The sequence below is a fragment of the Pogonomyrmex barbatus genome, unplaced genomic scaffold, assembly GCF_055798465.1.
Source record: "Pogonomyrmex barbatus isolate J1 unplaced genomic scaffold, ASM5579846v1 scaffold14, whole genome shotgun sequence".
NCBI lineage: Eukaryota > Metazoa > Arthropoda > Insecta > Hymenoptera > Formicidae > Pogonomyrmex > Pogonomyrmex barbatus.
In genome coordinates, this window is record NW_028297110.1 from 6726379 (window position 1) to 6754368 (window position 27990).

At 36.2% G+C, this 27990-nt stretch overlaps 1 protein-coding gene across 13 annotated transcripts in view; it reads right to left on the bottom strand.

Moving 5' to 3' along the window:
• The window catches only part of Syt20 (synaptotagmin 20), a 238264-nt gene that overhangs the window by 105513 nt on the left and 104761 nt on the right, over nucleotides 1–27990 (bottom strand). For 11 of the 13 annotated variants that reach the window (XM_089073012.1, XM_089073010.1, XM_089073021.1 and 8 more), the window contains 3 exons: nucleotides 14252–14372; nucleotides 14018–14190; nucleotides 359–13001 (listed from right to left, as the gene is read on the bottom strand). In XM_089073012.1, the coding sequence (XP_088929138.1) occupies nucleotides 12672–13001; nucleotides 14018–14190; nucleotides 14252–14372 (624 nt within the window). In that variant the 3' untranslated portion in view covers nucleotides 359–12671. Of the gene's footprint in view, nucleotides 1–358; nucleotides 13002–14017; nucleotides 14191–14251; nucleotides 14373–27990 lie in introns of those variants that run through there. The other 2 variants (XM_089073016.1, XM_089073017.1) reach the window with 1 other exon arrangement.

Below are 27990 nucleotides of genomic sequence, written 5' to 3' on the forward strand. Positions count from 1 at the left end.
AGTTTGTCGATAATTCAAGTTATCAATAATTTAGTCAGTGTCAGTTGAAAACAACCAACAAGAACAAGCGATCAAGTTTCCTAACGACACTATTACCGCTTTTATCTCGCAGATCTCAACTCTACAGAATAAAAGTAAGTTTAATTACACATAAAAAATTCTCTTAGTAATAATTTTCGGGTCTCTTCTCCTTATACTTTCTCATTCATCCTTTCTATCCTCTGCCGTTCTCCTTACACGTCTACTCCCTTTTTCTTTTTCTTTTCTCTTTCTTTCTTTGCTTCAGCTGTCGAACCTCTCGGGCTCCCTATGCGTTGCGGAGCACTCAGCAGGTTCATGGCTGCCGAATAGTTTGGCAAAAATCTGCTTCTTCCCTGTTGGCTTCAGCCGTCGAATCTCTCGGGCTCCCTATGCGTTGCGGAGCACTCAGCAGGTTCATGGCTGTCGAGTAACTCGGGAAATCTATTCTTTTGGCTTTTCTCTCCTCTCTTACAATTTTCTTTTTCCCTTTTTCCATTTCTCTCCTCTCGGATCTCTCGGTTTCCTGAAATATTTCAGAGATAGCCTTAAGGTTCGCGACTAACGACATTTCCTTCATATTCCAAATCCATTCCTTTTTAGTGAAAGCTGCATCATCCACACTCTCCGACGCTCAAAGACGGAGGCGAGCCCTGAAGAGGCTCCATTACCGTCGGAACAAGCGAGCTCGCCAGACGGGAAGCTATCCTTTGCCTGGGACATCCGAGGTTTTAATACATCAAGAAACCACGAGTTGTTCCAGCAGGAGACCCAATTATTTACATCTTTCTCCTCCATCCTATTCCCCGATCAAACCTGAAGACCAAGCTGAATCTGGATCACCCCCAGATTTCAGTGTACTCTTCCCAGAGCGCCACCTCCAGACATACTCAGATTTCCTGAAATCCTTGGACGAGTTCTGTGAACTACGGACTCCTTCCCCTCCTCTCCTAGACCTCACTAGCGAAAACCCGACCTCCTCTCAGAACACACACAGTCAACAACATACAATTTAAAATAAATTAATAACAAATTAAAATACTAAATCAATAGATTAATAGAATTATACACAGAAAAACCAAACAATACATCCGTCGATCTCTAGAACACACGAATTTCTGTACGTAACACCCTTCCTGTTTTATATTTTTATAAATATATCGTCAATAAATATATTCCAACGAAAAAATATGATACGGTCTTGTAGCTAATGTACGATCTTGTATACGATGTCGATACGTAATTAACCTTGTATCATCTTAAAATTATTAATTATATGTAAAATTTAAATTATTTATCGTTTAGTTATTCACTCCCTCTTTCATTCCTCGTCATCCCAAGATTCGCGCATGGTCCTATCCCTGGCAAAAGAGATTAAATTCTCTTGCCTAAATTACCGACGAACGCACGTCACGCAGTCGAAGTCATAGCGTCTTTTTCAAGACGTTGACTCGCACTCGTGGCTCTGCACAGTGTGTCCGACTCGTAGGGACGCCTCAGCGCGGTCACCTGCGAGAGGGTATTTGGAGCGTCCTTCCAAGCCCCATCCATTAAGAAAAAAAATATATAAAAATATATTTACCTCGGGTTGGACGTAACAGTTACCACAACCTACTTTTTCAGGAAGATACCTCAACTACAGTTCCCACCATCTCTTAGAACACAAAAAAGGTTATTTTTTTGGTCTCGTAGACATAGTGGTCTTATTCATTTCTTCAATTTTTGGTCTATCACATCCTCAATTCCATTCAAAAAACTTAGAAAAGGCCATATCCATTTTATTGAGAAATGGATATTCTTTGGATTTAAATACGATCAACTACAAACTGAAATACCTTTTTTTACAAAAAACAAGAACTTATAGATCCTAACGCCGAAAATCCTACCACTAATAAGAAATCCTATTTTAGCGTACCTTATGAAAAATGTCTCTGAAAATTTCCGAGCACTGGCTAAAAGATATAATCTCACAGTCGCCTTTTCCCTTCCTAATACACTCAAATACTTTATTGTTATTGGTAAAGACAAGTTAGACAGATTATCACAGGGGTTGTCTACAAGATCAGTTGTAATGATTGTGAATCGACTTACATTGGACAAACAAAAAGACAATTGAAAACGAAGATTCACGAACATATTGATATTAATAAAAAAAGTGGATCTCTTTCGTCACAGCACACCGCATAGCTGAGGGTCATTCGTTTGATTGGATAACGTAAAAATCTTAGACAAAGAACCCAATCTCAAAAAGAGATCTATTTCTGAAATGGTATACATTAAAAAACAACAGAAAAGTTTAAATAAGCAGAGTGACACGGAGTTTCTCTCAAATACATATCTTCCTATTCTTAACTCCCTTTCTTTCTCTTAACCCCCTTCCTCTCCCATATTTATTTTCATCACTTTATTTCTTCCCGTCTTTTCCATCGTTATTTCTCCTACCAATCCCCTTCTTTTTTCCCACTATCTCTTCCTGTAATTAGATCTTCGTTAGCATACGCCATCATTTGCTCACAATGTTGTTCGAGGAGTTTCAGTCCTACAGTCTATAGATATTTTTCTCTTAACACTTCGCAATTTTACCATCAGGTACCGCACTTTATAATTAATTTATTATAATATATTTATTTTATACTGTTACTAGGGCCTAAGTTATTTTTAATTTTTTATTTATCGTTCACTTAATTATTTATTTAACATTTTAACTTTGACCATAAATATCTGATCCTTTCATTATAAATAACAATGTTTTTTTTTGACGATTATATTTGATATCGTTTTCGGTTTTGACTATTATTAATTTACGACTAATTTTTCTATACTCCGTTTGTACTCTTATTAAATTTTAAATTCATGATTAATTTGACCGAACATTTTCTTCTTACACTTGTACCATCTTAAATTTGCAATTTAAAAGTAATTTTATCGATTTCATATAGAATCGAGATAGTTTGAGTTAAGCCTGATCGTACAATTGTCTGGTGCGGATAATCGATAGGTTGTATTTCCCGCGCGGGAGGACGCGTGCAGTAGGGCGAAAGCGATGACATGCATTTAGAGATGTAAAGAGATTAAGTGTAAGATAAATATAAAAAATATAATATATAGATCAGAAGGATCTACACGGTGAACGTATCTTTTTCTTCCAATAACCTTTTTTTGACGACAAGCCGTTAGCTACGCGCACATAGGGAAGCGAACGGTACAACAAATTGGTGCTGTGGCTTTTCCGGACCTCACGACGTCCATGGAACATCATTGTCCTCATCACTGTCCTCATCCAAGAACAGCAGCAAATCGCCCAGGGTCAACATCCTAATTCAACACATCACCGAGTCACAAAAACAAATGGCAGAGTTTCTCACAGCTCATACTCGCGGACAGGCGTCTCTAACCTCACATGCGACGTCGTCAGTTGCCGCCGACATCACTACTCCTCCGGCTCGCTCTTCGCAATTTTCCAACCTGACTGATCGCCTCGGAAAATTCGTCCACGATCCCTCTAAAGGTAAGACCTTTATCCTGTGATACGAACGTCATGAAGGTACTTTCGACGACGATATGACGGGCCTAACAAGCGTGGAACGCAATGAACTACTCTTCAACGCCCTTGGGGATGATGAGTATTAACGCCTCCTCGATCGACTTTCGCCCAAGAAGTCGCTTGATTTGCGGTTTGACGAATTGGTCAACACTTTAAGAAATAGTCTCACGATAACAAAACTCTGTTTTAGTGTCGTTTTGAAGCATTTAATTTTTGTGCCCAGTCACCAACAACAGTCGTCGAGACCCTAAACCGCATCAACGTCCTCGGCGATGTATTTGAGATTGACAATTTCCGTCTAGATCAACTAAAGATCCTCTTTGCGACACTAGTCTTCAGTGATCCAGCCTACAAAACAGAGCGAGCCGTTCTTTTCAAAATGGTCGCAGAAAAGGAACAATGCACTTTTGAGGATATACGCGACATTTGCTACGCGCACGCAGAAAGAACCGCCGACGTTATAGTGTAGAGGAACGTCGTCCCATCGAAATTAACGCTTTTAAGCAACCACTGTCACGTAAGCCATTGAACAAACAAGGCCGCGTTCAACGGTCACCTACTTCCAGCGCATGTCCTCTTCCACTCTGCCGCGGTTGCAGCAACACAAATCACAACCGAGAGGATTGTCCCTTTAAAAAAACCACGTATCGTTTTTGCCAAAAACAGAGACACATCGCAAAAGTCTGCCTCTCAGCAAACAAATCACAATCACGTCCGACGAAATTGAAGGGTATCCTTGGAGGAGGACACAAGCATCGAAAATTTATTGACCTTACTCTCAACGGCCATGTGACTCGAATGCAATTAGACACGGGCATTGACATTACCGCCATCGGAACAAAAATCTGAGCAAAACTCGGTTACTCAGAACTTCACCTTACATGTCGACTTGCACAAACGTTTTCGGCTCCGTTCTACCAACCTTCGGTTTCTTTTACGCCACTTTCAGGTACAAGCTAGGGAAAGGAAAAGATACTTCCAATTATCGTCCTTGTTCGCCCTCATACGGCTCTCATTGGTGCGCGAGCTATTGAACTCGAGCTGGCTACTTATGATCACGGCATCGTAGACAATCAGTATTGCATCAATACAATCAAGAGTCCTTCCTTTAGGAATAGTTTCCCAGAACTTTTCAGTGACCATCGGCAAATATACAAAGGCTACTGCTCATCTTAGATTGAAACCAGAAGCGCAACTCGTCTACATTACTCGACAACCCATCCTCCTCGCTCTGGAAGAATCACTTGACGCTGAACTAGATCGATTGGTGCACGATGGGATCCTAACGCTCGAATCGTCCGCGTAAGCAGCACCGATCGTCGTCGCATGAAAAAAAATGGTAAGATTCGTCTTTGTGCCGATTACTCCACAGATCTCAATGATGCTCTAGAGAATGAAGATTATCCTATGCCTAACATCGAAGAGTTTCGCCAAACTACGAAGTAATTCGATTTATTTGACACTGGATTTATCAGACGCCTATCTACACGTAGAACTGGATGAGTCGATGGCTGACAACTATAAATACGGGGCTTGTTCGTCTATAATCGTTTAGTTTTTGGACTAAAAACCGCACCGGCGATTTTTCAGCGTACCTTGAAACAACTCTCGCCAACATTCCTGGCTTACTGGCTTACTGTACTTAGATGACATTATTGTTATTGGAAGCATTCGAACACGACGCACACTTATATGCGGTTTTAACGCGCCTATAGGAATAGGGCTTCCATCTTCGTCCCGACAAGTGTAAATTCCACAGGGACATGGTTAAATACGTGGGATTTATAATTAATTCCAGAGGCATTCAACCGGACCCAGCTCGTATTCAACCAATACTGGCCCTATGGACACGATAGGATAGCAAAGAAGTCTGCTCACTTCTCGGACTAATAAATTATTATGGGAAATTTTTACCAGATCTACACCGACTCAAGGAACTATTCGAAGCACTAGGGAAGGATACTCCCTTCGTTTGGGAATCATCGTAACAACGGGCTTTCGACAATTAAACACACAATTAAACCTCTCCGGATCTTTGCAGACGTATTATGATCCTCAACAAAAATTGACGGCAGACACGAGTCCAACAGGTATAGGAGGCGTACTCCTACAATGCTAGCCAGACGGACAAACAAAGGCGGTATTCCACATGGCAAAAATTTTGAATAAGGCCCAACAGTATAGTCAAATCGAAAAAGAAGCCTTAGCACTCGTTACTGTTATCGAACGGTTCAAGAAATTCATATACGGATGTCATTTCATCTTACAAACAAACCATCGTCCACTACTGGCTCTCTTCAGAACTTCGAAAACCAAAGGACTAGAGACTCGTACGGCAAACCGTCTCAAACGTTGGGCGTTCCGCTTATTAGGATACGATTTTACTATTAAATACACAAAAACCACCGACTTTGGTCAAGCGAATACTTTGTCAAGACTTATTCAGCAAGCTCGCCAAGATGACTCCGATTCAGACTTGAAAGAAATAATCGCCTCGTTATACAAAGTTGAAACGGCAGATAGTCCACAAATCAACAGAGTTATTACCACTATAACGATCCGTCCTCGCCGGGCGTGTCGTGCGAGTTCGGGTGCGCGGATGTGTTCATCGGTTTTTCACTTTTATGGATGGATGATACTTGATGTCGAGTATGCTCGGCGGAGATCAGAATGCCTGGTCTCGGTTTATCGGTATCGGTCGGAGATATGAACAGATCAGAGGATCGGATCGATCTAGTTCTTTTATCCTGGCTCAGCCGCGTTTATTATATGTATTGTAACAAAATAGCGCGGGTCGTCGGCGGTGTTTGACACGCACGTGGCGAGTGCGTGTTCGATTGCACGCACAACGGTCGATGCGTTCGGTATCATGGGCGCGCACGTCGGTCGGTGTGTTCAGTAGCGGGCGCGGAGCTCGGTCGCACTTATGATTAGAACGATGCGCGGGAGGCGTATCGTTACACCACATCGTACAACTCATCAGTCAACTTCAACAGACAACATTCACAAACGACGTCTAGCAGAGATCGACTGGAGACACACTGGATACATTCGAACTTGACGGACAGCGACTTGATATCATACTATCGAAGACGGAGTGTTTAGCTCTTGTTGATGATATTCTTGTCCTCGACAACCGAGTCGTTATCCCTTCCACTCTACGTCCAATGATTCTACGACAGCTATACATGACATCCGGGCATGAGACGAATGGTGCAGCTCGCACATCGATATTTTTACTGACCGAACATGCATAAGGACATTGAGAAGTTTGTCAAGTCGTGCAACCACTGCACGAATACAGTCAAACCTATCAAGGAACCGTTACGTCCATGGTCACCCACCAATAAGGTATGGTCTCCAATTCATATGGATGTTGCAGGACCGATCCAGGGGAAATGGATACTCATCACTGTCGACAGTCATTCGAATTTTCTCGACGTAGCGTGGGTCAGTACCATTACGGCATCTGCCACCTGCACATATTTACGTCGTCTATTTTTCCGCTATGACCCACCAGACACCATAATATCGGATAATGGCACTCAGTTCACCACAGAAGAATTTGCACAACTTTACCGATTTTAATATTGTACACCTGTTCAGTCCCCTAGGACACCCTCAATCAAATGAACAAATTGAAAGGATGATCAGAACACTGAAGAACGCCTTGGAATTGTATTCACCCTCGCAACGAAAAGCTGAATTAGACAGAGTTCTGTACACTTACAATTATACCCCAAGTAACGCAGTTCCAGATCGCAAGTCGCCGGTGGAACTATTTTTCGGATACCGTTTCCGCACTCCACTAGACATATTCCTTCCCGTACATCAGGTGTAAACATCTTCCCCTCAACAGGAAAAAGACAATTCGAATGAAAAGACAATTCAACAAACTCATGGAGCAAAACATCGAAAATTGGCATTACTTCAAGAAGTGATACAATTACATAACGGACGGAATTACATATCTGGAACGATTATCAAGTTCGTGGGAAAGACCATGGCCTAGGTTCGCACGGACAATGGTACCGTGACACGACATTTCAACCAGATATGGAACCGTCTGCCCAAAGCATGCAGATAAAGTTCACGCAGCTGATATGGATATTTTTCCATCTGTCCCAAGCTTGATAGAAATTCAGCACCAGACCGGCACGTCTACGCCTACTGAGGAAAACAGAGATCCTGTACGAGACACGGGACCCGGCATTCTAACAACGAAATCCGTCTTACGTCGTTCAAAACGATTGTCTTCACGTACGCGCCCTAATTACTGAATTTTAACTCGATCCTACGCGAAGCATCGATCTTAAGTAAGGGAGGAATATCGGATGGTTGGTAGGTTGTATTTCCCGCGCGGGAGGGCACGTGCAGCAGGGCGAGAGCAACGACATGCGCTCAGAGGTGTAAAGAGATTAAGTGTAAGATATATAAAACCCAATAATATATAGATCAGAAGGACTTACACGGTGAAAGTGTCTTTTTCTTCCAATAATCTTTTTTTGATGACAAGCCGTTGGCTACGCGCACACAGGGAAGCGAACGACACAACATATCTTATCGAAATTTGCTCCACGAGGATCACAATTGCGACCAATTGCGCGATGCGAAGCAATCATTTTACACCGTCGAAAACCGTAAAGCGTATCATTCCTTAGAATAAGTTACTTACGAATATTTTGTCGGTTATTTTAATCCAAGATTACACACTGATGAAGACCACAAAAAGAATCGAAACGTTTGTTTTTTGTTTATGTTTATCGCGATCTTATTTGTAAATTGATATTAAAAGAATAAATTAGCAATTCTCATTCAGCTTGGCTCGTATAGTCCTTTATTGTATTGTTAAATGTTTATCTGTCGAGCCCGATTCGTTATTTTTTGAATTTTTGTCTTAAGTTTAAAGATTTTGAGATATTATAATGGATTACTTAAAATGGATCGCCTTGTACATAACAATTATCATAAAATATATTCGCATATTAGTGGAACTAATCAAAAACTTTTAATTTAGTATATTGTATGAATAATGTTTATTTATTACATTAATAATGAAACGAATTTATCAAGTGATATTCTGTCCCAATTGTATGAATATCTCCTTCGAAGACTACCAGCCGTAGTTCCGTCATGCTACAAGGTTTGATACAATTTACTAGAAACTTTCCAGATCTTCTCGCCTTCCCTAGCTTCTTGGCCCTACTCGACGGCTATAATGTCATTTCTTTAAAGCCTTACGTACGTTATAATTTGGGGTTTCTTTTGTCAAAGAATGAATTAGGATTTAATCAGGGTGGGGATGAGCTTTCGGAGAAGGCACTCATACAACTGAGACCGAACTTCACGTGGTTAATTCGTTTAGTCATTCAATTGTATTTTGCGCCTTCTCCTCAGATCACCAGTCGTAAATGTTTAAAACCGTACGGTAAGAAAACTTGCTTATTAAACTGTGCTATAATAAAAATTATTGGTAATTTAAGAATGATATAGATAATATAGCTTTAGCAAAACTATCTCTAATTAATTTATTAACGATTTGCTTATTATAAAACTTAGTAAACGTTTATGACGATTCTGTCTATCCAGGGGTTTTCCTAATAATATCCACACTTATTCCGTTTAGCTGATGTTGAAGCATGACGAGTCGAATATGCTGAGAAGATATCTCTCCTGTCGTGCTCCAGGAGGATTATTTGTATATTTGCCAATGGCGTTGGAGGGTGTCGCCGCTGCAGTCCGACCTGCATCCATCGAGAGAATATGACCATCATCTCTCTGGAGTACCGGTCGTGGGGATTCGAAAGAATACATGTATATATGTATATTGTAATATATATATATGTATCATTGTATTGTTGACGTGTTATTCTAAACACGTTATTTGCGATAAATATCATCACATGCCTCGGTAGTCGAAAGGATAAGATGCCTGCCCGGTAAGCAGGAGATCCAGGTTCGATTCCTGGCTGAGGTGGTATTTTTTCGCAAAATAATTACGAGTTTTCACGACTGGTTCGTGGTCGGGCCCCGCCGTGACGCACACCCTCCCTTCTTATTTGGGCCTGTTGTGTCTACTGCTTTGTTTAAAAATATCTTTAATGCAACGGCTTAACAATTGTGTTGTAACTTTTTGAGGTTTCTGTCACGATAAACGATGATTCCAACTGATTTTGCGACTTTCATTATTTCAACTAGCTCACTGCCAAATAGCCATTCGTTCGGTTTAGTTGCATTTAGGGTTTCTTTCATTATTGGATTGTGAGATAGCATTAAAAGGCGCCGTGTTTCGTCCCGTTGAAGATCAACAAGCGACAATCGTGCGATATCACTGAGTATCTTAATCATGGAAAATCTGTCTATGTCTTTCTTTAAATAAAATCTCAAGATTGTTGATCCTAAAGCCACAAGACATATGGATACGCTTTGTTGTTTTTTAACAATTTGCTTATCTCGAGAGATAATTGGCTTTAAAAGAGGTATGGCTGCTATTTAGTTAAGTTTTGGAGGCTTAAATAAAAAACAATTCTCAGAGATTAGATACTTTTAATGCTCTTTAATTTCCTTTTTTGGTAATTTCTTTATTAAAACTTCATTCCAGCGAACATCTTTGATAATCGTAGGGTCTCGTTGTATATCTACTATTAAGCATTTACCCATAAGAATTTTTGGATCCACCTTCGAATCCAATATCATATTTTGTAGTCTTTTACTACCTAAGAGAGTTGTTGACTCAATAAGATCTTCTGAAAATTTTTCAGACCCTTCCCTTGATGCATGTTTATGGTAAATAACTCGGCGACTTCTTATCCCGGGATGACGATCTAGAACTATAGCTATCCGTTGAATCATTACTCGAATAGAGACTGTGTCTCGCATGATATGCTCGATGAAATATCTCTCTTTTCATAGTTTGCAAGGTCTCATGATCTGAAAAATGATGAATGTTACGATAAACTAATCTTAATATCCTAAATGTTGAAACTTCTGGGATTAAGGCGATTGGGCAGAACATTGTTCTCCCTCTCTCTTTTTTTATTTTTGCTATGGAATTTCGATCCTTGATCGAAATTTGATGACGTTGCTTAAATGTTTGCCGTGAGATGGAATTTCAATGCTTGATCGAGATTTGCTGACGTTACTTGAACATTTACTATAGCATTTCGATCCTTAATCGAAGCTTGATACTTGAACGTATGCTCATACTTGGTCGAACTTGAACGTTTATTGTAGGGAGGATTGATATTTGATCAAAATCTGATAACGTTATTTGAACGCCTACTACAGCATTTCGATACTTGATGATGTTCCTTGAACGTATACTGCCGAATTTTGATACTTAATTGAGATCTGATGGCGTTAGTTAAACGTCTGCAGCATTTTGATACTTGATATTCGAAGTTTGATAACGTTATTTGAACGTATGTTGCCGGTTTTTGACACTTGATCGAACTTTGATTACATTACTTGAATGTTAATTATACTGCACGTCTCGTTCTCGATGATAACAAGTAGTACTATGTCCGCAGTGCTTAACTTCACAACGTTTAGAGTCAAAATTTTAAAAATCCCGCATTTTTCCCTCAATGTTCCCCCTTGGCGCCCTCTCGGACTTCATATTGTTTTTCGTTGTGCGAAGACTTCTAAACGTGCAGAATAAATTCTAAGATCTATTATTTTAACATCAAATTATAAATATTTATAAAAGATGAGAAAAGCTAAGAAAAGGAAGAATTCAAGGTTCCGTTCGAGAGAAAAAGAAAAAATTGAGGAAAAATTACAGAGAATGCAAAATCAACTAGATAACCTCTCTTCCGTTATTGCGCAATTTACGCAGTCTAAAAACGCTGGGGAAAAAGCCCTATCATTACAGAGAATATTGCTCTTGATGGTAAGTTTTTATAGGTTCTAAGAGAGCAATGCTTAGTTGTCCTAAACGGACAAAAGGATAAAGAAAGCTACATATCCTAATCTCATACGGACAGTTATCCTAGTCCCATACGGACTAAGAGATAAAGGAAGCTCCACACGAGCTATCCTAGTCCCATACGGACAGTTAGTCAAAGCAAAGCTCCACACGAACTGTCGGAAGTCCCACACGAACATCAGGGAAAAAAGCAAGTCTAAGAATGTTACGCAATGTAACATTACAATACTAGAACTTGTTTTTTTTTTCTTATTGTTTACAAAGTTACTCCCAGGTGAGTCTGAAAAAGAAAATCAATCGTCTCAAGTCAACGCCCAGATAATAGAGACAAAAGCAAGCAATAAGTCAAACATGAGCTTATCCAATCAAATAGAGCCAAAGAATGACTCAGATTTAAATGAAGAAATCATGAATTTGTTAGGAGAAGATCCTTCATCAGGAATGCTCCATCAGGATCTTCAATTCAAATACATCCAGAGATTAAAACTTAGAAAAAGAAATATCCTCGTGAAGGAGATCCGTATACAGAACTCCTAAAGATTAATAAGGAAATAATTCTAGTTTTAACAGAGATAGCAACTAAACGAGACGAACATTTTATTAACACGCAAAAATGTGTGGATTCTATCATTTCTCTCGAAGCAGCGCTATCCATGCTCCTAGAAAATTCAAAAGACGGAATTGACCTTATTAGATTATCTTTGGGACTCTGGCAAATTACTGACAAATGTGTTTTTTCATCAGTCGATTTCTAGGAAAGCGTTCATTTCTCCGTTAATGGACAAGGCTGTCAAACCAATATTAGACTCAGCGAAGGCGAAAAAATGACTCTATAGAGAGAAGTTCGCTGATCATATAAAAAGAAGCATCAGTAGTAGATGCGTTATTTACTTTCTCTTGGGGACATGATAAGTTTTACGCATTCCCTCCTTTTGCATTAATATTGCCAATCTTAAAGAAAATTATTAACGACGAAACTATGGGAACGGTTGTTGTATCTTTCTGGTCAATACAACCGTGGTATCCTCTATTTCTGTCGCTCCTTACGGAACCACCATTGAGGTTTCCATCTTCTGATCTATTAATTTCTTGCAGGCGATTGTCACATCCCCTGGCTAAAAATAGTTATTCTGGGTGAGTATCATCTTCGAACGAGACGCTTCATATAATTACGATCGAACTTCACTCGCTTTCAGCGAGTTCGTTTGATCGATCAATTAACCAATATTTCCTTGTTCTCGAAAATTCCAAATCGCCTTCTAAAAAACTAAAATTACATTTACACTTTCTTTTTAAGTGTTTTAATTCTCGATCCTGTCGTTTAAATTCCTTTTTTAATCGTTTAATTTTCTTCTCCAGACTATTTTTGTTATCTAAATATCTATTCCTCTTTTCCATATTGATGTCGAAGAATTTTTTGCGCAGTTTAATAACTTTGTTGATGAATACAAAGAAAAGGAATGACATCATGGCCGCTGAATAGGGCCGAAGGGCCCGGGAAAGCTGGAAGATCTGAAAAGTTTCTAGTAAATTACTTCAATTTTTGTGGAATGAAAGGCGCCAAGGAGGGAGTACTACTGGTGATCTGAGGAGGAGACGCAAAATACAATTTTTTATATATTAGAACGATAAAGAACGCCGCACAAAATCATCCTGTTTTTGGCTCTCTGTGAAATTGACTGAAATTTTATGTTATAGTTCTTAATTTACTGATCAAGTTTCCTTAGGCACAAAGCTTAAAAATAGTTAGTTTTTTTGCTACAGTTTGCCTATGCACGTGTGTGTATTTGTGAGGGAGGGGGCTAAATAGTATGCTACTATTTAGCTCCAAAAGCACATGTTTTAAAATGTTGGAGTAGCAATAAGTAATAAATACATACTAATTTTCACCCAATTTTATTCAACACACACACACACACACACACACACACACACACACACACACACACACAAATATAAATCCAGCTATCCACGCTATAAATATAAATATAGCTATATTTGTGTGTGTGTGTGTGTGTGTGTGTGTGTGTTCTCGCGCGCGCGCTAAGTAAGTTTGTGAAAATTGGTACGTACTACTTGTTGTTACTCCAATATTTTAAAATATGTGCTTTTGAAGCTAAATGGTAGCATACTATTTAGCTCCCTCCCTCACACACATATACACAGGCAGGATAGGCAAACACGTATACACATAACTCTTTCTCAAATGTGTAAGTAAATCGCATATTTTTATCTAAAATCTCTCGATTTATTATAAAAAACCGATTTGGAAATTACAATAGTAATGATAAAATATAACATTTCAAACGACTGTAGCAAAAAAAACTAGCCATTTTTAAGCTTTGTGCCTAAGGAAACTTGATCAGTAAATTAAGAACTATAACATACTAAGATTTCATCCAATTTCACAGAGGGCCAAAAACACGTAGTTTTGTGCGGGGTGCTTTATTTCTTTATGTAATTTAAAAAAATATTACATTATTACTACATTATTAAACAATTATTAAAATTTTTTATTCCTAAGTTACCTTGCTACAAAGCACTATCAAAAATTGAATAGTATCGAGTTGAGTGACTGCTAAGTCAAATGTTAAAATCTCGTTAAATTCTGGTTGTGCAATGGCACGCAAAAATTTGGTTTTTTTCTTCTTCATCTTTTTGCCTGTTTTTCCGTTTATCATTAATACTCTAATATAAGGATCTGTAAAAAACATAGTTAATTAAAAACATTTTTATACTATATTGAAATTGATAACACTTACTAAATTCGTTTAAACTTGACACAATTGGTATAAATTTGATGTCACGCAATTTCATGATGTTAATAGTCAGTCTCTCTGCTGTGGGCAGATAGCTTATAGCTAACAAAATATTGCCAAATTCCTAAAAAATATATATAGTGTTATACGTATAATAAACATACAGTATGTAGAATATAGCACGTATAATATAGTATGTATAATATTCTCTAAGTAAAATATTAGCAATGTTGGCAGATTAACAGCAAATTTAAAGATAACACTTTATGATAATACTTTATTAATGAAATGATTACTTTCACTCGAAAAAATTTAAAATAAAAAAATAATCGTTAGTAAACTACAAAATGATTTTTAAATACAAATATCACATCTAATTTTTATTTCCTTACTCATTTCTAAACATTTCTAAATAAATTAGTAGATTAATAAAGGAAAATATTTAAAAAATAAAACATAAAAGACTTTCTTGACTTTACTGTCAATCTGTAAAATATAAGATTTGTATTATGTATATTTATTGTATAATTTTGTTATTGTATATGTATATTTATTGTATAATTTTTTTTTCGATAAGATTAGAGACATTCTATATCTTTTACAATACCTTTTAAATAATAATTAATAATATTAATAATATTAATATTAATAAATATTAATAAGATAATAGATGGTATTATTTAGAAGATTTGGATCTTAGGAATTCTATCATTTTTTAATTCTTCTTAATTGAATTTACGTGTGTGTACGCGACAATATATATACTCAAATAGCCAAGTATGATATAGCATATTGAGCGAACTAATGCATTACATGTATTGCTATATACTTGCCATATATTTGTTGACATCGAAATAAGACACGTAATGAATATAATAATATGCCTGCTTACGGATGCAATCAATTGATGAAATTTTAAGAGCAAACGGTCAGCAATAGTAGTTGACGAAATTTTAAGAGCAAACGGTCAGCAATAGTAGCAACGTTATATTATTAGCAATATACCAACAACATGTCACCAACAGATAATTAATCGTTTCATTTTGAGCTTCATGATGAAACATGATGGCAACAAAACATATATAATGATTCCCATCCGTTGTCACATATATATCTTCAAACATTAAGATTTTTAACTGTTCAATGCTAACAAAGTGTTGATAATATGAAATGTCACACGTTTACGGCAATTTTTCAGCAAAAAGACATATAGTTTTCAAGATTTATATGCAAGTTGTAAATATTCATTTCTAAATACACAAATATACATATATTATCCTAAACAACTGATGTATGTACATTGCAACTTTATATTAATCATATTACATATAATATAGTAAAATAAAATAAGAAAATAAAATAGAAATATGAATAAAAATTAACAACATTCCCTGATTAATTAATACAATTTTGATTAATATAGTTATATTAGAAGCGTTTTTGAAACAGATTGTTGTCTTGAAATCTGTTTAAAAATTTCTTCTGATATAATTTTATTGCCATTTTGTTGAAACATGCGATATTTCTGAACACACGTTATTGTTTCAAAAATAAGTTTATATATTCTCTATTACCTCTTGAACATTGTCGATGTTATTTCGAAATATTTACAATGCACAACTCTGGTAAAAATTATGGACAGAATCGGACAGAAATAGATATGATTTTTATCGGCTAAACTGTAAGCTTATCTTTATCTGTATAGACAACTATATAATAGAAACCAATAGAAATCTTGTCTGTTTCTGTCCGATTCTGTCCGTCATTTTTACCAGAGAAACTGGCACGGAATATATTATCAGCATATGCAGCATTCGTTATTTGGCATATGTTGCCGTTATATTGTTGTTAACATGTTGTTGAATGTGGATAGCATACCGATGATGACGAGTTGCTTTCAAGTTGTCGTCAATTTGTTATCAACATGTTAGTAATTGCGAATGACAAATTGACAACACGAGTTGTCATTAAGTTGTGAATAGTAGATTGATGCTGACATATTGCCATCGACTTGTCATTATTAAAATTATGATTCCATTGAGTTCAATGCGACAGACATAATGCTGTCTCATCTTATCCCGAATTTATTTAAATTAGTTGTTGCAACGACTTTCGGCTATATAACAGCAAACATTGAAACATTTTGCTATCTGGGTATATATATATATATATATATATATATATATATATATATATATATATATATCGCAACTAAATTTGAGTTAGATATGGCAATGTCGTAACATAATTTCTTCTTAAAAAATTAGATATATATCTTTATTTAAATAGATATTATCTTTATTTAAATAAGATATATATCTTTTATTTTATAGAAATAGAATCTAAGTGGTACGTATCTCTGTATCTTCAGTGAAGAATCTTTTTACTCTAATCCATGTGGTAGTTTTAATTTTTTAAGAAGAAATTATGTTACGACATTGCCATATCTAACTCAAATTTTGTTGCGATCAAATAAAAAAATAAAATTTAAAAGCTAGTATCTTTGTGATCTTTTATTGAGCATTTATTGAAGGGTCTACCTATTCTAATCCAAATAGTACTAGCTTTAATTAAAAAATTTGTTTCCTCAACATTCACATTGTTAACTCAATTCAAATGACATCATTTGTATAAAAGATTTGATATCAATAACTGGCGACAAGTTGTAATCCTATCTTCTTATAACTCAAATGCTAGCCTTAATTCTTTAAACAAGAAAATTTTGTTTCCACATTGCTAACTTAAATAATTATAATAACCCTAATAATAACACTCGTCTATTTTGAAAGTTCCACGGAATACTATACAAGTATATTCGAGATATTCTCCGAACATTCGAACTATGTACTGCGATATATTGTGGAATGTACTTAGATCGTTACTACCGTTCACTAACTTAATCTCTAGTATGTACTATCGCAGTATGGCCATAGGAGCAAAATAGTTTAAAAATAGTATATCATGTAGAGCATGCATAAGGATATCTCAGACAGCCATATAGATCGTGAAAATCTATAATATATGTGACACCTCTTATGGAAAATAAGTGAAAAAAATAAAAAAAAATGAGAAAAAGTAATAAAATTTTTTATCTTGTAACATTGCATGTTTTTAAAACGGTCACCCATCCTCTTTTTTATTCTGCTCGATGTTGCTTAACTTCTATAAGGGGATGAAACCTGCAACTGAAATGATGATATAAGTAAACATGGAATTTTAACATAAAATATGATAGATCCAGTTAATGAATGTTACTATATTGTCATATAAATAGTTTTAATTTTTAAAATCTTGATTGCATATATAATTCTTATGGATAATTTAATTACATATATAGATGCGTGAACCTATATTAATGTTTAATGAGAATCATTCTTATTATGAAAATTATAAATTGTTGCATATATTTTGTTTATTTGTTTATGAATTTGTCAATAATTGTATTAAATATGGGAAATATTTGTCTTATTTATATATTACAGTTAATTAAGAAAGATAATAATTAATAATGTTATTTCATTATTTATTCATTAAAAATGATGATTAAATGACGATATATTTATAACGGTAATATTTCGTGACAAATGTTATGTTTATTTTATGTCATTATTTAGTACACTAACATCGAATGACGAAAAATAATTTTAAATCATCGTCATAAAGATGTCATCTTGCTACTTGGGATACGACAAATGATATTCTACACAGATTTTATACTAATAATCTTAATATTTCCGGTATGATCTACATATAAATCAGTATAAATACAGAATATTTATATGAGATCATGTGCTGATAGGATATATATTTGGTATATTCTGAAGATGAGCTTAAGAATATGCGAGAAATGATATGCTATCAAAATGTCATATGAATGTTCTCTGGTATATTACGCAATAGTTCGTATGACTACAGTACTTTCAGTACGAGTGTAGAATATTCGAATGATATCATGTGCTATTAGGGTATGGCTGTCTGGGGAATGACTAAATGCAAATTTGAAAAATAATGGGCTAAGAAATGCTGGGCCGCACTGGATAAAAATTTAGAAGAATAGTAGCTAAGAAATGCTGATCCACATTTAATGAAAATTTATAAAATAATGTGCTGCGCCCCAGAAGAGTCCCATTTTTATAGGCTCAGATTCTGAGTCTTGTAGAAGGGGGATGTTGATTCTAGGAATCTGGGGTAGCTAGGCGGGGTAAGACAGGATGCTCATTTCCGAGCTTGACAGGATGTTTACGTTAGATATTATGTATATCTCGCTCATACCCATTGTATGCTTATGCTTGAGATATAGATTTGTAACAGATCCAACTTGAGGATTTATAATATTTAATAATATTTTTTTTATAAAAGTTCATTCTAATCATGGTATAAATACAAGGATATGATCTTGCGCGACTAATCAAAATTGTCAAAGTGTGACATCACAGATAAGTGATAAATTTAAAATTGCTGTTTGGAAACAGCTTATGTTAGTAACATTTTCATTAGATATATTATTTTGATTTCAAGTTGGTAGGGAAAAATCTGTTTTTAAGTAATATTTTATAAACTAATAAATATCCTGTAACAAAATAGATAAATAAATAAGATAAATAAACATTACAAACTAAGAAATTAAACTTAAGAAATTAAAACTAAAATCCTATATTTAATAATTTTGTTGTCGCACAAACATATAACGCTCGCAGATACACTGATAAGTATAAAATTATTTTTACTTTTATTCTTACTGATATATCTCTTATTTTTTTATTCAATATATATATATATATATATATATATATATTTGGTGTACAAAAAAGTTCTGAGCTTTAGATTTCATACAACCGAAATAACAATTAAAATTTTATATATCTTCGCCCCTTTTTGCGGTTTTAAAGCGTTGACATTTGGCCTTCTAAAATGCCATACGGTTTGACGTTTGATGCACATAAAAATCAGTAGTGTTCACGATGGCAATAACAAAAGAGCATATTCGATTTTCCATCCACTTCGCGTTTCATCTGAAGAAAAATGCTGTTAAAGCCACTGTAATGATTTGTGCTGCATATGGAGAGAACGCTGTAAGTCATACTACATGTAAAAGATGGTATTAAAAATTTCGCCAAGGAGATTTCAGTCTTGAAGATGAACCGCGTGCTGAACTCCCTCAAAAGATTGAAATGGACGAATGCAAGCACTGCTGGATATAAACTCTGCACAAACTGAAAAGGGGCTTGCAGAACAGCTTGGCGTTACACAGCAAACCATTTCCGTACGTTTACATACGATAAAAAAGAAGAGGGAAAGTTTCAGAAGGAAGGCAGATGGGTTCCGCATGAATTGTCCGAAGACAACAAAAATCGTCGGCGTGACACTGCACTCACTTTGCTTTCAAAGTTCTGGAAAAAAGATTTTCTGCACAAAATCATTACAGGCGATGAAAAGTGGATTCTTTATGATAACCATAAACGTAGAAATGGGTTGATCCTTGTCAACCTTCGACACCAAAGCCCAATATCCACGCCAAGAAGGTTTTGCTCTGTATCTGATGGGATTGGAAAGGTGCGTTATATTACGAATTGTTACAACCGAGTGAAACAATCACGGCAGACCGCTACCAACAACAATTGACCAATTTGAGCGATGTATTAGAAGAAAAGAGGCCATTTACTGGCCAAGGACATCGTAAAGTGATCTTGCTTCATGACAATGCTCGACCACATGTTGCGAAAGCGACTCAGGACCATATCTTTGCGTTAGGCTGGGAACTTCTCCCGCACGCGACGTATAGCCCAGACATGGCGCCTTCCGATTACTACCTATTCCGGTCGCTGCAGCATCATTTGGCTGATACACATTTCGAGAGATTTGAAGAGATACGAAAATGCATTAATGATTTTATCGCTTCGAAGCCGGTGAGCTTCTATCGTCAAGGAATTCGCAAGCTACCCGAAAGATGGCAAAAGGTTAATGCAAACGGGGAATATTTCGCTGATTAATATTTTTTTGTTTGTTTTTGAATAAAGATTGAATTTTACAAAAAAAAGCTGAGAACTTTTTTGTACACCTAAAATATATATATATATATATATATATATATATATATATATATATTCACTTATACCCAGATAGCAAAATGTTTCAATGTTTGCTATTATATAGCCGAAAGTCGTTGCAACAACTAATTTAAACAAACTTGGGACAAGGTGAGACAGCATTATGTCTGTCGCATTGAACTCAATGGAATGATAATTTTAATAATGACAAATCGATGGCAATATGTCAACATCAATCTACTATTCACAACTTAACGACAACTCGTGTGGTCAATTTGTCATCCGCAATTACCAACATGTTGATAGCAAATTGGCGACTTGAAAGCAACTCGTCATCATCGGTATGCTATCCACATTCAACAACATGTTAACAACAATATAACGGCAACATATGCCAAATAACGAATGCTGCATATGCTGATAATATATTCCGTGCCAGTTTCTCTGGTAAAAATGACGGACAGAATCGGACAGAAACAGACAAGATTTCTATTGGTTTCTATTAGCTGTCTATACAGATAAAGATAAGCTTACAGTTTAGCCGATAGAAATCATATCTATTTCTGTCCGATTCTGTCCATAATTTTTACCAGAGTTGTGCATTGTAAATATTTCGAAATAACATCGACAATGTTCAAGAGGTAATAGAGAATATATAAACTTATTTTTGAAACAATAACGTGTGTTCAGAAATATCGCATGTTTCAACAAAATGGCAATAAAATTATATCAGAAGAAATTTTTAAACAGATTTCAAGACAACAATCTGTTTCAAAAACGCTTCTAATATAACTATATTAATCAAAATTGTATTAATTAATCAGGGAATGTTGTTAATTTTTATTCATATTTCTATTTTATTTTCTTATTTTATTTTACTATATTATATGTAATATGATTAATATAAAGTTGCAATGTACATACATCAGTTGTTTAGGATAATATATGTATATTTGTGTATTTAGAAATGAATATTTACAACTTGCATATAAATCTTGAAAACTATATGTCTTTTTGCTGAAAAGTTGCCGTAAACGTGTGACATTTCATATTATCAATACTTTGTTTGAGAAAATAGAATAGCTCTTCACCAGTTAGATTAACTGATTTGCGTGATCATGTGATGAGGGAATGTCCGCAACGTGTTAAGAGAATGTTCGCAACACTTTCGGAGAATGTTCGCAAGTTCTTGCACCTTAATTGAATTTTACGAATTACGTGCTGCTTCATCAATCTGAAATACGCGCACTTGTCCCCGAGAATTCGCTCTTTGAGAATGCTCGCAGTAAATATTCTTCTTGAGTTTAAAGGCACTTGAATCACTTGAACCAAGAATTCGCCATGATTCAGAATGTTTCGCCGAGAAGTCTCTCTCGCAACAACGGTTAAAACGTAGTGTTATTAGACGAGTGAAATGAACAAGCATAATTACGACACGAGCTTCACTAATGAATACGACAAGAGCACGGCTGACTTTCTATGAGCAGTGATCATAATCAACTGACTGAAAATTTTGGTAACGAGAGCTTTGCGAGGAGCTTGCAGGATCGATTTCGTTTTATCAGTGATTGACACGACGAATCATGTGATTTTCGACCAATTGATAGCTTACATATTCCGTCGATTGCGAAACAATGTCGCCCTCGAACGGTGACTGAAGCATAATTACTTCCGCGTGATAACTATCGACGGACTACCTAGCGCCATCGATCGGACGATTTAGGGTAATCGATCGCCGCGGATCGTCATCATGTGTTCCGCTTCACGCACTCAGGCGTGATTTATTTATAGCAATTTCGAACACGTAGTAACATAAGGTATTATGTATGACTTAAGGAGGGAGCTATCATGGCTAGCTAAATCTAATAACTTTAAAATATAAGAATCATACAGAATGATAAAATATTGGTTTATTGATTTATTGATTGAATTTCTGTTGGTATCAGATAGCTGTTGCCAACGAAGTTTCGAATAACATCTCTGAGAAAGAACCTTCCCCTTCTAAAAACTTATTCTTAAAAAAGAAGTTCGCGCAAGGGGTTCTGACCATTTCTGCCTATAAATGAACGTGCGGAAAAAACTCCGTGATAATTAGCATTAGAGCATAGTCATAAGCACTTTGGGATCATTAACCATAAGCATTTAAGTATTATCATTAAACTTCGTTAACAAGTTACTAAGCTTTTGCTTTACTTTTGGGAATAAATTTATCTTGCGAAAAGCTCATTGTTAATTTGACTTTAACAAGTAATTGTTAGCAGTATTGTTAAATCGAATTGTTAATCAACGTTATTTCACGCAAGCAACGTTATATGAGATCGACCTGTGAAAAATCGAGCACATGAACGAGCATAGCATGCGTACATAGACGTTATAATTATTTTTCAAAAATGATAAATCGGAAAATAACTTTATCATATATGGTTGTATTTGTATTAAAATAACCTTTAATTCCGCCATAAAAAAATACAAATTTTTTAAAAAAAATATAAAGTGGTGAAAAATTTGTTTAAACAAATTTTTGTAAATTTTTTTTACATTACTATTATAAACCATTCAACTTTTATCCGAAATATTTTTTTATATCTCTTATAGTTTCAACGATATTCGCTTCGAAATAAAAATTAATTTAAAAATTGTTTTTTTATCTAACTTCTAATTATAAGTAAGCTTGTCTTAGATCAATTTTTTAAAACGACGTGCCACTCGCCATTGCCAAAAAAAGTTCATCAATTTGGGGAAGTCCCAGTTACGCACAGAATAAATCGGACACAGCAGGTTGAATGGATCGAATACAGGTCCAAACGGACACAATAAGAAATGGATACAAGGTGTAGTTGAAATCGGACACAGTGAAAATCGGACATAATGGCAATCAGACACATTGAAAATCGGAGTTGCACAGTATTAGTCGGACACAGTAGGAAATGGACACATGGTAGCTGCAATCAGACACAATAGCAATCGGACACAGTGCCAATCGGACACAGTGCCAATCGGACATAGTGTCAATCGGACACAATAGGAAATGGACGCACGCAGTTGCAATCGTGACAGTTTTCCTAAAAAAGTGTTAAAAGTGTTATTATATTCGAAGTGCAAGATGAAGTGTTATTATATTCGAAGTGCAATCTTTTGCCTTACTGATAGATAAAATGATAGATCCTAGAAAGATTGGCAAAGACTTCTACGCAAGGTTTGGAGATGAAAACGTAATCTTTCGCCTTACTAAATTGATGAGTCTATCATATACTAAAATGATAGATCCTAGAAAGATTAGCAAAAATTCTAACGCAAAGATTGGGTGTGAAGTTTTCGCTGATTTTTTTCATTTTGTTACAAATATAATTTTGTTTTCGTAATTAGTTCAGTGGAAGGAGACTTCGCTCCCTTCACCCCCCTCCCCTAAGCAGGAGGCCCCCTGGACTCCGTTTGAGAGGCTTTGCCCGAATCCCCTCTATCGTGCATACCGAGTCACAACGCATGCTCAGTTCGCTGCATTATGTCGCTATGATAGATTTTCTACAAATAATCAAAATAAAAGTTTATTGGAAGTTATATTCAAAAAAAAAAATAATAATAATAGATTGGCTACATAATATTTCATAGTATTACAACAAATCTCAGTAAAAGTTTGTTAGAAGGTACCCAAAAAGGAATTCCCAAAAAAGTAAAGATAATAATAATAATAATAATAATAATATTATATTTTAAGAATGTAGTTATTTTTTTAACATTTTGTGTGTGTGTGTGTGTGTGTGTGTGTGTGTGTGTGTGTGTGTGTGTGTGTGTGTGTGTGTGTGTGTGTGTGTGTGTGTGTGTGTGTGCGTAAGAAAAAACATGTAGATACTTTTAAAAAAATTGTGCACTTATACTTGCAAATTACATAACTTTTTTGAAATAGTTATATCTTCTTTATCATTTATTTATCTTATTATTCTATGCATAAAAATATTGATACGATTATCACAACGTAAATACTTTAATTATTTAATATTTCATATCAAAATATGTCACAATAAAATATCAAAATGATGTATAAAATATCTCACAAACTATTGACTTGTCGATTAATTCTTATGTGTCGAAAATAGATAAATAATATTATATGAAGACATTATATATGCCCTATTTTGAAAAAATATTGATGATTGTCTTATCGCCTCTATAAGAAAATTTTTCCCATTAAAATGGAAAAATTATCTATTTCTCGAAATGATATAACAAAAAAAAATGTTGATCTCATTTACTTCTTAAGATACTTAAAATGGGGACTCACTTATTAAAAATGAGTCCACTTTGTGTATTTTTGTATATATGTATTGTGACGTGGCGCCCTGAGGCCGCCGGTCACAAGATTTAGTTGGGTCAATTCGGAGCATTTCTGGTTCTTGCGTTTACGTTAGAAGGGCGAGAGCGCAGGCGAGCTACGGGCAACGCGAACTGCGTGCGCAATTGCGCGAATTTCCTTTTTCTTCTTTACTGTCGTTTCGAGTTTAGCTTTCACAATACTGGATTAAAGCAGCGAAATTGACGGCTGCCGCTAGATTTGTGTGTCACCGCTCGCCATGACGACCAATGACTAGATACGCGGAGGATGCTACTACCGGGTGCAAGGAATTATCAGGTCGTATCGTTCTAAGTAGTTGCCGAATTACTCCCTCTCTGCATACTAGTTCCCGTATTGTAGAGCGACATTTTCAAGGCTCGAGAGGACTGACCCATGCAACGCGGGGATCGAAGAGCGAGCAAAAGGGGAGGCGCCACTCCTCGCGAGATAGCGAGGAGATCCCACACAAACGAAGGCGAGCCGAAGAGCACGAGGACGAGTACTTGAGCCGGGAGAGACAGCCACCTCTCTTCGAATACTTTTCCGTGCGAAGTTTTTGTAAGTGAACACAGGAGCCAGCTATCATAAGCCACGAGAAAAAATAGAAGATCAAGGGAAAGGGAAGTTTGCCATCTGGTGAGGCGAACGTCCCGATTGTAAAGGCGTCGATTTCGCCCGCGGACCCGAGAAATCGCGCAGGGCTGGCTCGAAGAAACTTTCGCGAGAAAACGTTCCCCGCGATCACGAAAATATTGCGACATCACCATTGTCTATCTGGTGAGCCGGCCACGTGCCTCCCCTCGTGATCCTTGTCGAATCGTTGCGGTAATTTTCTCTCGCCTTCGTCACGCACGGAAAGTCGAGATAATTGTAGTTTTTTTGATACGACTCTCGTTTGTATGGTTGCCGTGCATGGAATGTACTGTTGTAGAGTGAGATGGCTGTGTCGTTCGCGAGATGTATCAGATCACGTGTTGCGAATTAAATCGGCGTCTGGTGTGAGCTCGAACCATCCGGCGGAAGCATAGTTCGGACACATGCCGCGTATTCCCGAATACTATACCGCCTTGCTGCGTTACTCAGTTAATGTGAGGATTTCTGTACCTTTTATCGTTGCGCGATTCGGGAGATGTATTATATCACGAAAAGGCGATCGAGATAAGCGCCTGAAGAGATTCAAGCCGACATTAAAGATATTTTTGGTGTTGCTCTAATTCGTGTTGCATTATTTGATCCCTTCTCTCTCGCATCTCGTCCCGCGAGCTCCCCCCTCTATCAAATCGGGCTGCCGGATTGTAGTATAGCGTATGTGAATTCTAATTTTATTTTAAATGGACGCTTTTGAGATTTTTTTTGTGTGATTGAGTGGCACATGCTCGCGCCCAACCTCCGTAAGTTGCAGTATAAAGGACCATCCTCAGGGACGACGGTCACAGTATATAAACAAATACATGTATATCTACGCGCACATACTAAATTCGTATACAATATATTTTTGAAATATCAAATTGCATACAAATTTAGTTGTTTAATAACGTGTGTGTGTGTGTGTGTGTGTGTGTGTGTGTGTGTGTGTGCGTGCGTGCGTGCGTGCGTGTGTGCGTGCGTGCGTGCGTGCGTGCGTGTGTGCGTGCGTGCGTGCGTGCGTGCGTGCGTGCGTGCGTGCGTGTGTGTGTGTATGTTTATATGTTTATTATAATTATATAATTATTATATAATTCAAATACACTGAATGTACACTGACTCAATACACTTCTGAATTATAATTCTCATAACTCAGAAAGTATTTACTAAAACAACGCTTTATTATAGTCTTTTGAAAAGCTCTCAAGGTCAGTTATAAGAATATGTAATAAAAAGTGAGGGTTTCTGTTTAAAGAAACAAAGTTGACCTCTATATAATCTTGGCAATGCAACTCAAAATGGTGAAATTGATGAGATCAGTAACAATACCATATCGAACTCGATAATGCCATTGCCAGTTCATGGTACTTCTAGCATTTCAAAATTAAGGATTTGCTTCTGGCATGTTATAAAACCTTCCAACGCACATTTAATGCTTCTGGTTATTAATACCAGTCAATGCATGATTAACGCCTCTGGCACGGTAATAATATCATCCAGTGCACAATTGATGCCTCTGGAATTTTATCAACAATAGACAGCGCATGGATGCCTCTGATTTGTTATTACTACCCACCAGCGCATGCTTAACGCCTCTGGCACGGTAATAATATCATCCAGTGCACGATTGATGCCTATGGAATTTTATTAATCTTAATCTACATGTGACGGGTGCCTCTGACACGTTATTAATACTTACCAGCGCACGAATATTTATCTGTTCTGTAATTTTACAAATTTTAGAATGACAGCAACATTGTTTCCAGAAATTGCTACAGGAAGGGAGCAACACACATACAAAAGATAAGGCACGTACGTGTATTCTCAGCGTCTCGGTTACTTTCAGACGGTAGAAAAGAATAGAAATATTCTCTCGCGCTCGATGCGCCATGAGAAGAGAATAGAAATACTATCGTACTCTCTTATCCTCGTTGTGCTAGTCGAGCATCTCGATGTTTCTTGGTTACCGCTGACAATTGTTGACATGTAGCGTATGAATTGAAAAGAGTAAAGAGATATTGATAATGTGAACGAAAACGGAAACCGTTACATATGATCATTGTACTTTACATATAATATTTATTATAAGCCGTTATATAATTTTATCCTAACGAAATAATCTTGAGATCGAATAATCTTGATCGATAGAATTTTTCGTTTTGTTTTACTCGCGCTTGTTATTGATCGAATAGCGAACTCAAACACGTCTTGCTCCGGACGCCAATTCAAATCTAACATTTTTTTATTTGTTTCATCGTCACTGAACGCGATAGTCAACGATTCGTTTGATCGATTAATTCATTCTAGATTGTTTAAAATCTTTTTAGAATTTGAGCGCCATTTGTAAAACTCGAATCCACCATTATTCAATAATAATTTTAATTGAGAAATTAAGTTAATCGCGTCATTTTTACAATCGACTCCGATCAAAACGTCATCGACATACAGATCATTTAATAAAACCCTTGATGCTTGTTTAAATTGACCACTTGCATTATTTGCTAAATGTTTAACACAATGTATTGCTAAAAACGGAGCGCACGATAATCCGTATGTGACCGTGTTTAGTTTATATTCTTGAATAGGCTTGTTTATAGAAAATCGCCACAGAATTCTTTGATAATCTCGATCCTTTTCGTGAACTAAAATCTGTCGTTTTCGTGAACTAAAATATATTTTCTTTAAATCGGCAATAATTCACGTGCAGTCTAAATCGTAAAATTGTATTTATTATATTGTCT